The following is a 15,569-nucleotide window of genomic DNA, read 5'->3' as shown; positions in this document are numbered from 1 at the left end:
CTCCAGGGAGCATTGAGTTACTGAACTGGACTCCAGGGAGCATTGAGTTGCTGGAATTGAGGAAGCACTGAAATGCTGGTGTGAACTTCAAGGAGCATTTTTACTCCTCGCTTCAATCTCTGAGCACTCACTTTTTTCTAATAAACAGTGCATAGACATCAGTGGTGACGTAACAATTTGGTTGTGACAATTACACTCCTTCACATAAATATAGACAGCAGACTGTCAAAATACAGGGTCATATTTATTGTTAGACACTATTTATTCGGAGGAATATTTATTTTCATCAAAATGGTACCAGTAATTTGACTGGAGCACTGGCTTTGCGAAGTAGGACTTTGTATAAGAGCTTAATTGTTATGGAGCAGTTTCGATGATGTAAAACACCAAAAAATAACAATAATATAAATAAAAAAAAATGACAACAACTGGTAATCCTGCAAACCCAGTACCACTGCAACTGTAGAACTCGTCTATAATCCACCACTTGGAATCTAGTATCGACCTATAACACATATAACTCTAATATACCACAAGACTTAACCAATGATCAATGATTTTGCAGTTTGAAATTCAAATTCGTCTAATGTGTATGGGAATGTTTTCCCTAAACTGAAGCCCAAACTGGTTGCTCTACATATAAAAGAAGCTAAATCTGTACACTTCAAATTTTTCTTCATCGCTTCACATGTACAATGTGATGATTTCATAAAATAAAAATTCAAGATTCATTTGCAAGGCTAAAAATACATTACTGACAACATACATAATATATATACTATTTACATATTCACAGCCAAGGCCTTCAATTCAACAATGACAAAAAATCACAACTTGACAGAAAAACCTGTCATGCATGTGCAAGTACTGTAAATAGTGATGCCATATTACACAGATATTTCATAATGTGTATCATAGCGACTGTCATTTTCAATTGACGTAGCCGACATTTGCCGTGTTGGTGTCACTGTGTGTCGATAACTATTACCTGCACCATATCGCCCACCAGCAGAACCACCCCGTCCAACATTACTGTTTTTTATTTTCTTCTCTTTACTGAGCTGCGCTGCCTCTTCACTCATTTGTAAAGCAGTTGTAAAAGATAACGGTCGCCTCATTCGTCGATGATCACTACCAGAAGTCCGTGACCCAGTTGAGGCAACACTGTTCTGTGATGGTTGCCGGGGGAACTCCGGATCAGACATGGGGGAAGTGGGAGATAAGTACCCAGACCTTGGAGAGCTCATCTGCTCTGATGATGTTGTGGAATGTTTTTTACTACTGACTATCACAGTGTTCGGTTTATTATCCAAAGAATCAATACTTCGGCTAAATACTGATGAATTATCTCGTGCTACTTTGTGTTGGCGTTCTCGATGAGAGCTTTGACTCTGCAAGATATCAGAGGCACTGGAGTATGGAGGATGCACATTATACCTAGGTCGATTGACTGACATAGTTAACTGTATACTATCAGACTTGGATCGTGCCATCTCCCTAATAAAATCTTCATGAGAGCCTCTGGGTTTAGGTGGAGGTGATGGCTCACAATCCTGTCCCTGGCTTTCCTCATCACTACCAGAGTGACTGACAGAAGGGTGGGAGTGGTTGGTTTCAGGCTGTAAAGAGTTGAGTAAGAAGAAGTAGTAGATACACAATGTAGTTATATTAACATGCAAGTTACAGCCATGCAACAGAGTTAGGATACACCAACATTTGAGTAGTATATTTTTTTAGGTATTCCATTATTAAACCAAGTTGCGAAAATGTTAACTCTGATAATATTAGTGTCTAATATACAAGGATAGGTGCAATATTTAACTTTCACAGAAGCGATGAAAGTGTGCTTTTTATATATAAGGTATACAGATAGTCAGTTTCAGTTCTGGATCTCAAAGTGAAGGTGCACTTATCACACCACTTAAAAAGTGGCCAAGTTTATATGGCCAGGTTGGAAAATATGTGACAATGATAGAATACGTGCTCTCACGGAGGTTTACTTTTAATAAGGGTTGGGGTAGTGGTAAGTAGTCACTCTGCATGCAGTAATCAGTCAGCCAAGCAAATCACAGAGTAGTATATTGTGGTTTGGGGGAGCTCTTTCTTGTCTTAAAAAAATTTACAGTCTCAAAAACATTAGGCCAAAAAAAAAAGGTTTTTGCTTCTCATTATTGTTTACGTCAATTCAAAAACTGTATCTTACCCATTATTTTTGGCAATTTTGCAAACTGGTGAAGCGTGTTGCATATGATAGTATTGAGAAATGTTTTCTTTTCTTTTCTTTTTCAAAGGTACATGTATACGTTTATCCAAACCAACTTTAATGCATGTATTTAATAAATATTAAACTTTGAAGTTAAAAACATATTGTTGTGTATTGAATAATTTTAATAAAAAAACAATTAAAGCAACATGACCAAATTATTTTTTAATTTACCTTAGGACGAGAAGCAAAATCTTTTTTTTTTTTGGCCTTTAAAAAACAAGCAGCCTCTCAGCTGAGCCTCTCAACTGTTAGCAACACCCATTTCAATTAAAGAACTGAAGATATCATTAGAAAATGAACAAATCTGAGAGAGGTCTACCTGAGGTACCTATATGTATAGTATCAAAGCAATTAGAATTTTTACCAAAAATATTCATCAAAATTAGAAAATTAACGCGAAATAATTAAATCTGAGAGACGTTTACCTAGGGGCCCTATATGTATAACATAAAAGCAATCAGACTTGCGGTTATTTAGAAAAAGTCAAAAATGATTTTGGTACATATTCATTAAAATTAGAGAATTGAAGATATCATCACGAAATGAACAAATCTAAGAGCGAGTATCAAAGCAATAAGAATTGAAGTTTTCAAGAAGAAGACAAAAATGTAAAAAATTGACACAGATGAGTTTTGCAAAAACATTTTATATAACAAGTATCAGTAAAGACACTATGTCCCTGCACCACATTTACGCTATTAGAAGGGCATCCCCAATAGATGCGTGCATAAAACAAAAACTGCATTTATTGGATGACTAAGTTTAGACATACACATATGCAAATATGGTAACTGTACTTAAGATTCTGTTTTTGTACACTCTTTACCTTATACATATGATTCCTTGGTTTCGGTGGTAATCCATTTCCTTCAACTCTGATCTGTACTTGACTCTCAAATATCTGTGTTGGCATATACTCAACTTGTATTGTCATAGTCTTGTGCTTTTTCTTACTATTATACTTAATATAGCTAATAAACAAATATAAACAGTCAACTGAATACTGGGTATCTTCGTCGTGGTGCAGCAGAACCAACTAAATACTATAAATGTGGTGAAGCAACCTAATTTAAGGTAGTTCGGTATCATTAAAACATGAAACAAATTGAACACAGTAAATCATTCAAAAATGTCTGGTGATGATTCACATACATACACGTCATTCATATTTGAATTTTACAGAGAAAAAAAGATGTGCTTTCAGTAAAATATATTTAAAATAATCTAAAAAAGAGGCCACAGAACCTTTTCTATAGGATTCCATGTAAACACATTATTCAATGGATAACTAGTATTCAAAATTATCCCAATTTTTAGCATATAACTGTAGGTCACCGAACAAAATGTTTAAAATGAATTAAAAGTAAAAATGCATTTTTTATCAGTTTTATGAATAATTTTGTGGAAAACTTTGGAGACCATATACATTACAGTAAGCCAACCCCTATTTTGCTAGTTTTTGAGGATTTTTGAGTATTTTTTAGTGACTGCAAACTACTTTAAGAAGGAATACCACTCAATCAAAGTGAATATTTGCATACATTTTAGTAATCATTTCAGTGACATACTGTAATTTGTCTATAATTAATGCAGTACTTTCAATAGGCATAGGACAATTGTACTTTCCATATATCATAATGAAAATGAATTTAGATGAAATTCCACTGATCAGCTTTTCAGTCTTGGCACAGAGACATTGCTAAAATTGCTGTTAAAGCTAATCAGCCAGTGTAGAAGAACTGAATCATATGACCAATCCTAATTCAGGGAACCCTCAAAGGAGGTATATCATATCTTCACCATTTATCAGTGAGAAAAATGTTATTGAAACATATCCTTGCCAAATAGGAAATAATGGTAAAATTTCTCCAAATCACAAAACTAGTACATACAATCAGTACAATTTTTGCAGAAATCTGGTCGTCTGGCCTCACTTATTTTTAATATTTCTTGAGTTAGACTTTACTAATCTGATTATTTAGTCTTTGGATAAAATCTTACTTTGTTATAATTTGTCAATCTGCAAAAAATATTCAAATTACAATGTCGTATTAGTTCCAAACTAACAAAGAGAATTAAAAAAATAAGTCTTACCTAGGATGTTGTGGACCACATAACGTGGCACGGAAATTATTATAGCACCCTTTGGTAAATGGATTGTGACCACTACGAAATTTACCCGTAACCTGCAAAAATACCATAAACATTGAGGGCTAAGTTTCCAGTACTCCTTAGCTTAGTCATAATTGTCAAAACATGACAATACCAGACTGACAGTATTTTTATTTTCATTTTTAAAAGTTATCCTTCAAAGTAAAGTTTGAAATTGAAATGATTGAATAAAACCTGCAAAGACTTGTGGGTAATGAGCATTACCAAATGGCTTCTATAGGCTATGAAAGTACAACTAGATTTGAATAAAGCACAACATTTTATATAATTCCAAACAAAAAAACCATTTATGCCTTCATGAAATTTACTGTATTTTAATCTTGCAACTCCTTTCCACTAAAACAATGCCTATAACATACATCATGTCATCAATTTACATGGCCATAGAGTGTTATTATCACAGAAGATAGACATTTAGGGATGCAGATTTCACCAATATTGCTAGAAAATGCAATTCTAAATTTTTAGCATCAAAGTCATTTGATGCAAAAATAACAAGCTCAGGGGTTAAAAATATTATCTTTATATACCGGTACTGATTAGGATGCATAAAACATAACATATGTATGACCCCTAGAGGTCACACATCCTGGTACTTTCTGAAGGGAAATATTCAGGGTGCAAATTAATGGTGAGACACATTCAAGCCCATTGAAAGCAAACATGCCCCTCTGAGCCAAGTTATCAAGCCATAATTCCACAAAACTGTGGTTGTTTGAGAAAGAGGAAATCGACAGTGTGTAAGTGTGCCATAGTAGCTTGTATTCAGTTACGCATATAATGTTCTCGGATGAACGTCATGCAAAAAAATGCCAGGATAACCAGCAGTTTTTATCATGAAAGAATCAATTTGTATTCATTGATCAAAACATTGTTGAGTAAACAAGTCGTGCATTATCGTCGTGTTCGTATGTTAGTGCATTGACCTCCGGCATTGCCATTGTTATCGTCTGATAACAGGGCTGCATGTGGTACTGATTGACCAATCAGAATGTGGCGTTTCAATATTGGACAGTAAAATTATAGCCCAATTTTTTGCAATGTTGAACTTTTTTTTTAATTTCAATGATAACTGCTTGCTTTTTTGGGGGAGAAATAATCTAATTGATAGTGAAATGTACCCTCAGAAAGTACTAGAATGTGCAACTATTTGGGGTCATGAATACAGTCTATTATCTAAACGACATACTTGTTCATTAGTTGATCTACCCCTAGATACAAGTACAAGATGAAATGCCGTCAATCCAACTACGGGGATTATAGTCAATGCTATAATACACATTATAATAATACTGATAAACAAATATATTAAGGAATAATCCCCAATTTGCGTTTAATATGCATTAACCACATTATAATCCACAATCCTGATCTGATACATACTATCATTTTATCTACCAGGTGTGGATGCGATATTTTACACATTTGACTCATATTAATAACATATTTTTTTTTAAATGTTGTTAAAAGCGACGATAGCTGTCAAAAACTGTCAATTTGTAACGACCATCGCCGAAATGTGGACACTAAAGCATAGAATATATGCTATATACCAACGGTGTACATCACTTGCAAGTACATTGTAGCGTCCAAAATGACCAGAGGGTGCCATCTATTGAAATCCAGTTTTGTTAAGCGAACCACAAGGATTACGGTACAAGGTGACAACTTATTTGGAACCGTGGACGAATGTCAATTAATTTGTCATCTTGAGAGGCTGAGCCTCAACCTGACAACCTATCATTTGTGATTTTATGTCTCATTTCTAATAATAGTGTGCGACGTGCGACAAGATTTTGGTGACTACCCTTAGTGTCAACATCGCATACAATTGCGTCAAAAAAACAATAGATTGGTAAGATTTGGTTATCTTTATGTGGGTATATTGAAACAAAATGTTCAAAATCACAGCTATTGCAACTTTTGAACCAAATGTATATAATTTCCAGTTAGATACAGGTCTTGATCAAAATTTCCCCAAAAATTCACAAAAAATATTGAGAGCTTAATTTATGAATGGTGAAAATATTGGCTTGGGTGTTTTAAAGGGAAGGGACTTTGAGAATGAGTTAGTTTGAAAGGTGACCAGCACATTTCTTATTTGATTAATATCATAACTAGGAATTTTTTTTTGCTTAAAAAGTGAAATTTCATACGAAAAGCAAATGTTAGCTACCATATTTTCTGAACCCGATAGCTGAAAGGGCACTGAAATAAAAAACAAAATTGTATTCTGATATACAAGGTATCTGATAAGCCTAAGTAGGATATGGTGGTAAGATATATTAAAGTAAGTTTGGTGACTATTCTATTTGGAAAACTTTTCTACTATCAAAGGATACGACATTATACAATTCACACTTTCTAGTTCTTCATCATGTTGTAAAACATACATAAGGCTAAAAGCAAATACTGAGAACATATGTACAGTTAATGAGAGTAAAAACTGGAAGAAATATCGATAATTCCTCTTGCCAACACAGTTGTTAACCCATGGACAATGATGATCAAATCTCTGTAAATACAAAAAAAAATGATAGAAGTATGTATGTAAGTACATGCATTCTGACAGGCATTGTTTAGATGAAACATTATTATATATCCAACATCAATACAACTTGATATTCCGAGAAAAGTTGTATCAGCACTCCTTCAAACATTTAAATTTCCTTATATGGGGTAAAAAATGGCACCAACATCAATGAGTTCAAAGTTATTGACATTATATTTGAACACTTCCCTTTGTTTGTTTTTATATTCAATTTTTATATTTTTATATTCTATTCATTGATAAATTCTAGCAATCCAATTCATTTCTGACAGGGTTTCTCAAGTTTATCCTTTTCTGTGGTAATTTCATTCTCCAAATGTTAGAATAAAGGAAAGTAAAGGTGTGGGGTTTGTTTTTTTACAAATCATTGCTGAATATATGCGTCTCATAGCTATCAACATAAGGTGGTTATAAATCATACAAAAATCAGGGTTACAAAAAACAATCACATCCAGTGTAGGTTAGTTCACTAACATTATCATGAGGATATAGCAAAGTATGCACTCAGGCAGTATGGGGTCACATCGACCTCCACTACAAGTTCATCGATACATATTGCTTTTGAGCATATTCCGCGGTATTTTCAAGGTTAACCTAATATCTTATTTTCTTTTGTACCAATTTTAAAGAAAAAGATTGTCTCACCTCTATACAGTTATTACAGACACTACAATGAGAACACCTAGGCGGTCTATAAAAATTACAAGTTGTGCACCATTTCATTCGCACTTGAATACCCTGGATTTCCACAGTTTTATACAAAGGCGCTTTGAAATCGTCATCTTTATCTTCATCACCAGCAGCTAAAGGGCATGAAAAGATGAGAGACAGGTATCATCACTTAGGTTGAATGAGGTGAACACCACAGGGAACTAAGCAACCATCTATTACTATGCAACCCACTTTGGAATATCATAGAAACTAATACCACAAGCTGAGATGGAAATTACAGAATACGATTATAAATGAACGTTTACATGTATACTGAATGAATGTAGACCTCCTACATAACCTTTTAATCAATCACAACTGTAAACCCCTTTAATTATGCTGAAGACAAATGTTGTATAAATTTGGCCAGTCCACATAAACAGCAACATACAAGTATAGCTGTGAAGTACAGTACGATGCAAGCGTAACATAACATTTATCTCTCTTTAAGCTGGCTGAAAGCTTGCTTACCTTGCTTTCAAAACTGTCACGTATCTAATCTGCATGAATATGTCTCATACATGTATTAATAACATACAAGCAAATACCACAAAGAATAAGTTGGAATTATTGATAACAACTTTAAAAATTACAAGTTTTTATTGAGAAGGCAAATCTAGTTGATAGTCAACAACAAGTTATATGTTAGGCCTGAATTGAACTGTACTTGTGAATAACTTCAAATAGTATTAAACATTTTTAGCACAATACAAATTTACAATTATGTAAATAGCATGTGAAGATGTTATGGCCACTGTATGTTGGTCCAACATAACAAAGAAACACTTAGTCTATTTTCTTTTTTTATTATACGTGATTTTTATACATTATCTTTTTTTCTCTCTTTCTAACTGTTATGTATTTTATTAGTTTTAGTTATATTTGTAATTTTGTTTTGTGAAGGTTTTTATGAAGACCACTTGTCTAATGTGACCAGTGACTACCCTTTTAGCGATGCTTTCGACAAATGAATCTATGTCAAAAGGTCAAAATCATGGTAGATTGTTGGATGTTTAGTGTTTTACACACTGACATTTTCAATTCAGTCAACGAGGTGTTGACAAATTGCTCCTTAAACTGAGAAATTACAGTTCAATTTGCATTCACAAATTAATCAATTAAATTCCATATAAAGACCACCTCATTACAGAAATTGCGTTCTTATTCAAAGAACAAATGCACACATTCATTTCAGATTCTAACTCGGTCAGTCATTTTGCATCATGGATTACTTACTTGGATTCTAAATGCCAGCTCGTCAAATTTCACTCAAGTTTGGTGGTTTGTTTTTGTTCAGTCGTCTATTTTAGAAGTTTTTGGTTGTTTTCATTTTAATATTATTTATTTTTGTCTGTGAATCACATGCTTGGCATTTCACAAGCATTGAAACACAGTAATTATAGAATACTCAATGCCATGGTACATGTTTGTAAAAACATCAAGTAAACAAATTAACTTTACATAAAGATACTTACATTTTGGGTAGACACCTGGATCCATGAAAGTGGCAAGAAAAAAGTTAGCTAGAACAAATATAGTAACAATACCCTCATATATGGGAATAGCAAGTGATACTTCTGCGAGAGTTGGACATCTGCAAAAACACAAAAAAAAAACTATTTTAATACCTAAGAAAGTGGTTATTGCGATGAACTCATGATAGACCCAAGTTCAAATCGTACATTGTAGCTGGGGGTTGAACACAAAAAGGTTAGTGAGAGGGAGTTAGTAGGAATGGCTGTATAGATATGCATGACAATACACTGAATAGTATTTAGTGTTTCTGCAAATGTACCCTTCTACTGACAGACTGACAGCTATGGAGTAAAGCAGTGTGTGCATCAGGTTTTCCTTGCATTGTCATGGTACCGGTAATAAACAAATACAGTACTGTATTTGCTGTATTAGAAACACATCTCCAATAGAAGCAGATAAAAACCAAAAATCCCATTTACACATATTGTATACTTGATCATTCAAATATTACTTATTTTGACCATAGAAATACCTCTGTAATATAAATAAGACTACCGTAATAGAGCAAATACTGTATTCATTTCAAAATATGAGAACAAATAGAAAAAAAAAATCTTGGTCAGGTGACAATAGTACTACAACATTCATTCATAGAAATATAAAGACACATATTTATAACTACTGTAGACTCTTTTTTTTTTATCTCTCACCTAGTGTAGAAATAAATGTACTTGTATTTGACCTTATTCATTTGATCAGGCAAAATGAAGCAGCAGAAATAATTTTGAGTCATGAAAAAAAATTGCAATATCTTGACAAAATTGGTACAAAGGCTAGAGAGACTACATACAGTATAAGCCCCTAGAGTCAAGCAAGTGAGTATGGATTTTCACAGGTCAGTGTGAGTTTTTACCTTCAGTGTCATATGTAGAACAGCTCAAACTGAACTATCAAATTTATAGTGCCCTAAAAAATGTACAAGTATGTGCTTTGAATCTGAAATGTACAAGACATGATAATATTGTCTAGACAGTGGTATCAAAATGTCCTTGTAAAACAAGGTTCTAGCGGGTCAGATGCTAAGTCAATTGAGTCAACCAAAATTTAATTTATGCATTTCAAAAACAAGTTGTTACTACCGGTAATTTGAAATCATTTACTATGAAGTGACTGAGATAAAATCTAGGAGTTTAGGTTTCAAGCTGTATACAATAAATAGATAGGTAGATGAATGAAACAAACAAATAAATAAATAAATAAACAAATACTAGTAATTTAATCATATTGCAAAGCATGTTTCCCATTATGTATTTACTGTAAAGCTTCTTATAAAGTGACTATTAAAAGTAGTTTTGGTGGGTGACATAAAATACATGGTATTTCTCACTATAGAGATACATGTGTTATGCATGTGACAATGAATGATGCAGTAAAATACTTTATTTTAGCAAAGACATGTACACTAGAAAAGATTTTAGCTGGAATCAATTTTTGCTGAAACACTTTTTGGTTGTTTCGTATGGAATTTCATTTCAATGATTTTTCGAAAGTTGAATATAAAATATAGGAAAAAAGATATATTAATCATTCCTTCAGCGAAAAATAGCGAAAATTAATTCCAAACAAAAATAATGTATTTTAAAGTATCACATTTATAGCAAGAAAACAAATGTCAACAGCATAGCACACATTAGTATAACATTTTCTATTCATAAACACACTTTATTTTTGTGCTCAACCTCAAACAAAAAAAAAGATTTATGAATAATTTGGCTCCTAGTCCTATGGATAGTTAGAATTGTGTTTATGCAAAAAACTAATGATGTCTCAAGTAATGGATACTGCTTCCACCAAATTTGAAGAAAAATAACATTGCCAAAGATTAGGTCTTTGAACTGATTTTAGGGTGTTTTGTACAACAAAATAGTCAGCAGTTTGCCACCTTTGATCAAATGATGTAATTATTGTATTTTGGCATGTGTGAATTGATGTACAATCCAGGTACAATGTATGAAGTTTGAGGTGAATTGCTCAAAGCATGAATGAGATGTATGTCTGAATTTTTTCAAAGATAAAATGGCCGCCAGTCATCCATCTTGAGACAAATTTAAAAATTAAAGCAGCATGCATCAAATACCCACAATTAGTAAATCTTTCCACAAAGTTTGAAGTAGATCGGTAAAACACATACCCAAGATATACTTGAAATAGCTGATTTTAGTGTATTTTTAAAATCAAATCAAAGAAAGTTTAGAAAGAACTCCCATGTGTTGAGGTAATCAGGTACGAGCATTATCCCCGAGCATCTATGTACTAAGTTTTATTGAAATCTGATAATTGGTTCTTGTGATTTATTCGTACAAGCTTCACACACAGGAGTCAAAAATGGCCACCAGTTGGCCACTATGACCTATTCATGAAATCATTTACCTTTAGGTTGCACTTATATTTGTTTTTCAAGCAAGATGGAGTGACAAAAGAATGGATAGAAACTAGGACAGAACTCATGTAAATGGTGGTGCTTGCCAGGCCTCGCATGTTCCAATTTCATGTAAACAATGTATTTTACATGCATTGTATATGTCGCTATGAGTCCCATATCGAACAGGACGCGGCACGATGACCACCACCCCTTAATAGCCTTCATTCCTGAATTTTTTTCCCAAATGGGGACTAATAAAGGTACAGGTAATATATCAACCTCGGATTTGGAAATTGAATTAATTTAAATTGCATCTAGCCATACAGAGTACATTGCATGTATGCATAGACAGGCAGGTATTCATTCATTCATTCATTTAGTCAGTCAGTCAGTCAGTCAGTCAGTCAGTCAGTCTGAAGAATTGATTAAAGTAGATGTATCTTCTATCGGCATTTACTGAATGATACAATATAAATTCTAAATCAAACGTGATACAATTTTCATTATTTTCACAAATTTTGGGGATTTCCGAAATCTATGGCATTTGTGAAGAGAACATTTCACAAACAGTCACGTACACTACGCGTTATGGACCCTCAGAGAAATTTTCACTTCTAGAGAAATTAAAAATTTTTATTGACTCATGAATATTTGTTTCTCGTAGTTTACAGTATATAAATCTTATTTTATGGACTGAACACTTGCAAAACGGATCTGATCACCACATATTTATATTTATACACAGTAACAGTATATGTTTAGTAAAAATGTACATGTATGTGTGTTTAATTGATCAGGCAACTTTATTTATGACACAGCATTTGCTATTCTCGTGATATCTTGTTTTTTGTCATGTCACTACTTAGTTGCATGTTGATGGCTTAGTTTCAGTTGTCATCTTGTTTGGCTTCATTGTCAATTGTTTTGGGTATTTGATTATATTTTTCACTTTGTATCTCACAATATGAACTAGTGAACAGTAGCTACAAGATTGTACTTCCGGGTAATAAACCAATGAACCCTGTTATCCGATTTATGACCAACTCAAAAATTATGTGTAGAAATCTATCTCAAGTATCTGTCGTATCTAAAAAGAAATCATTTTCCACTCAGGAGGCAAACAGATAGTTTGATGTTGAACTAATTGGTTCAAAATACTTGTACATTGTACATTAATGATAAGAAAGCCAAGATGAGTTACTACTATGTAGGACTGAAATTTATACTTTAAAAGGTTGCTGCACCAATTACAAGATCCAATTAATGTATGTATCTATCAAATTTCTAAAGGGTTGTTCTGTAGGGGTTGGACTTCTTGAGTTTTATACCTAACACATTTCTGATGAAAAACCACATGCACATTAAATTCTGTATTACCGGTAGAAGCCGCACCCATTTTTTTTGAACAATTGAGACCCCAAAAATTAACGATTTCTCATGTCATATGCCGGATCTCCTCTGTTGCATTACAGATTTTACAGTACATGTAGACTCCACTAAGCAATAGTCATTGTTTAGTAGTTGTAATTATAATATCTGTATTTATTTATTTATTTATTTATTTATTTATTCATTAATTCATTAATTTATTGTTAATTTTTAACTTCAATGATAACTTCTACCAGTTGTCCATTGCATACAAACTAACAATGGCTATGTTGGCATTCTCTTGATATCATTTTCCAGATGAACATACAAAGTTTGTTTGCTATAATTGTATTTTAATGTATTTTTAATGGTAAAGTGAAAAACAAATGCTTAGCTACAACATAATTGTGACTTATTCAAACCATAGACATCTTTTTCATTTGCATAAACACTTGCACTACTAATAGAGTAAATATGGTATAGTGAATATATTTATTTTTCTAAAGGTAGCACAAGGTAAACTGCTTGGTGACCAAGAAAATTGTCCTGTGAAGTTCTGATCAGTGTAATAAATATTATGCTGTACAGGAAGAAATATTCATTGGGATAAATTTTTGTGGATTCGATTTTGCAGGAATATTCATGAAGTTATAAATTTACTAGATTTTGAAGGAAACAATTTTGTTATATTTGCATATTCACTGGAAAAGAAATAAGAGTCCATACATTTGTGTACCTTCACTGTGATAACAATAGCACGGATTTGCAACGTCCCACATACATAATGTAATCAAACAAAGCCTGGAAAGAACTCCCTGTGTGCTGAGAGTAATGGAGACACATGAAAAATTAATTGTACTTGAGATATTGATGGAAAAGCTGAAAACTGACTAATTATGCACAGATTTTCATCGAAACGTGATTAGTACTACAAAAATTGAGTAATAATTATGCAAATTAGGTTAGTAAGATGTACAGATTTTTACCAAAAACTAATCAAACCTGTGCATTAGTACCAATTTCTACCAAAACAATGCATGAACACATAGCTCTGTTATAACTGTATGATGTATGAAGAGGTGTACATGCAGTGGCGGATCCAGAGGGGGGGGGACAGGGGAGCTGAAAATGCTTTTTGGGAGTTTTGTATGGAATTTATTTTCACTGATTTTTGATGAGTTTAATGTGAAATATAGGGAAAAAAAATGAATTCTAAGCAAAAATAAAGTATTCTACAGTAATAATTTCTGTAATTTGAGGAAAATGTATTGACTACTAATGGAGCAAATACTTTAATGCGATATACTGGTATGAGGATAATGTGACGATGCATATGTTCAATATCTACTTTTCTGAATAAATTTATGAAATATGAATAGTGGGGTCGATGATGCATCAAATAACAGACATTTTTATTTTATATAATAAATCATCACTTATGACTGGACAGTTTGACAGATGGTAATAAAATAAGATTGTGTGGGCAGCAATAAATTATGATCCAACTCCATTTGTTCATTTGTCATAATTAGCGGAAGTAAAATGAGCCATATGTTAACATTCAAATATTGCATCATACAGTTTGTACTTTGTATTTAACTAGTAAATGTCTTCATTGTTAGTTTAATGATACAGAGTGACAATGGTTTGGTAATATGGATCACCCAGGATATTTTTGTCTTCCATATTCACCGAATTATGATTCATAACCGCATACAGCTCTATTATACAAATACATGCCCATTACATAAATATCCGTGTATGACTTGTATTTCCAAGCTAGACAAACCGCATGCTATGCTTCAATTCAAATTTAAATTTAATAATAAAAAAAACAAGCCATGCATGGCACAGTCCCCGTTAGTTATCAAATTTAAGATATATAGTTTTGTTTATAGTAATATAGCTGGGAATATAACCATGTCAGAAATATGATTTTTTAACATTAAAATGATTGAAATTTGTATCTGATCGTCAAAAAAGTACTTGTCCATATGGAGAGATATTGTTCTGGAACAGCATTCAAAATCAGCCATTTTGAATACATGTATATATATATAACATGATGTATAACGAATATATAAAATTTGAATATAATCAGTCAAAGCATTTAAGAGATATGGCTCTAGAAGCCCAATCATTGAAACAAAATGGCCGCCAGTCAACCATTTTGAATCCAATCTGAAAAATAAAATGACGTGTATCAGGAACCTGTAATGTCTAATGTATGTACCAAGTTTGAACAAAATCCATCCATAAATGCCAGAAATGCTTGATATTTGATGATTTTATAGCACAAAAATGACCACCATTCGGCCATTTTGAATAGGATCGTCAAACCAATATATCTGTTTATCTATGACATGATGTATAATGAATATTTAAAATTTGAATATAATCAGTCAAAACAAGTCGGAGATATGGGTCTAGAAGCCCATTCATTAAAACAAAATGGCCGCCAGACAGCCATTTTGAAACCAATCTGTAAAAAAAATGATGTGCATCAGGAACCTGTAATGTCTAATATACATGTATGTACCAAATTTGAACGAAATCCATCCATAAATGCCAGAAATGCTTGATATTTGATGATTTTTTAGCAC

General features: G+C 32.8%; 1 protein-coding gene across 1 annotated transcript in view; it reads right to left on the bottom strand.

Moving 5' to 3' along the window:
- Positions 1-243: 243 nt before the first annotated feature.
- Positions 244-15,569, bottom strand: part of LOC100377869 (palmitoyltransferase ZDHHC5-like) — a 29,220-nt gene continuing 13,894 nt past the window's right edge. Inside the window, exons 2-8 of the mRNA XM_006815677.3 lie at positions 9,176-9,294; positions 7,635-7,792; positions 6,781-6,953; positions 5,628-5,730; positions 4,361-4,452; positions 3,093-3,237; positions 244-1,619 (exon numbers count right to left, since the gene is read on the bottom strand). Coding sequence (XP_006815740.1) covers positions 888-1,619; positions 3,093-3,237; positions 4,361-4,452; positions 5,628-5,730; positions 6,781-6,953; positions 7,635-7,792; positions 9,176-9,294 — 1,522 coding nt within the window. The 3' untranslated portion in view covers positions 244-887. The remainder of the gene's footprint in view (positions 1,620-3,092; positions 3,238-4,360; positions 4,453-5,627; positions 5,731-6,780; positions 6,954-7,634; positions 7,793-9,175; positions 9,295-15,569) is intronic.

This window comes from Saccoglossus kowalevskii, chromosome 16, assembly GCF_978046115.1.
Source record: "Saccoglossus kowalevskii chromosome 16, keSacKowa6.1, whole genome shotgun sequence".
Classification (NCBI taxonomy): Eukaryota; Metazoa; Hemichordata; class Enteropneusta; family Harrimaniidae; genus Saccoglossus; species Saccoglossus kowalevskii.
The sequence above is the reverse complement of the archived record's forward strand: the minus strand, read 5'-3'. Positions and strand labels throughout refer to the sequence as shown.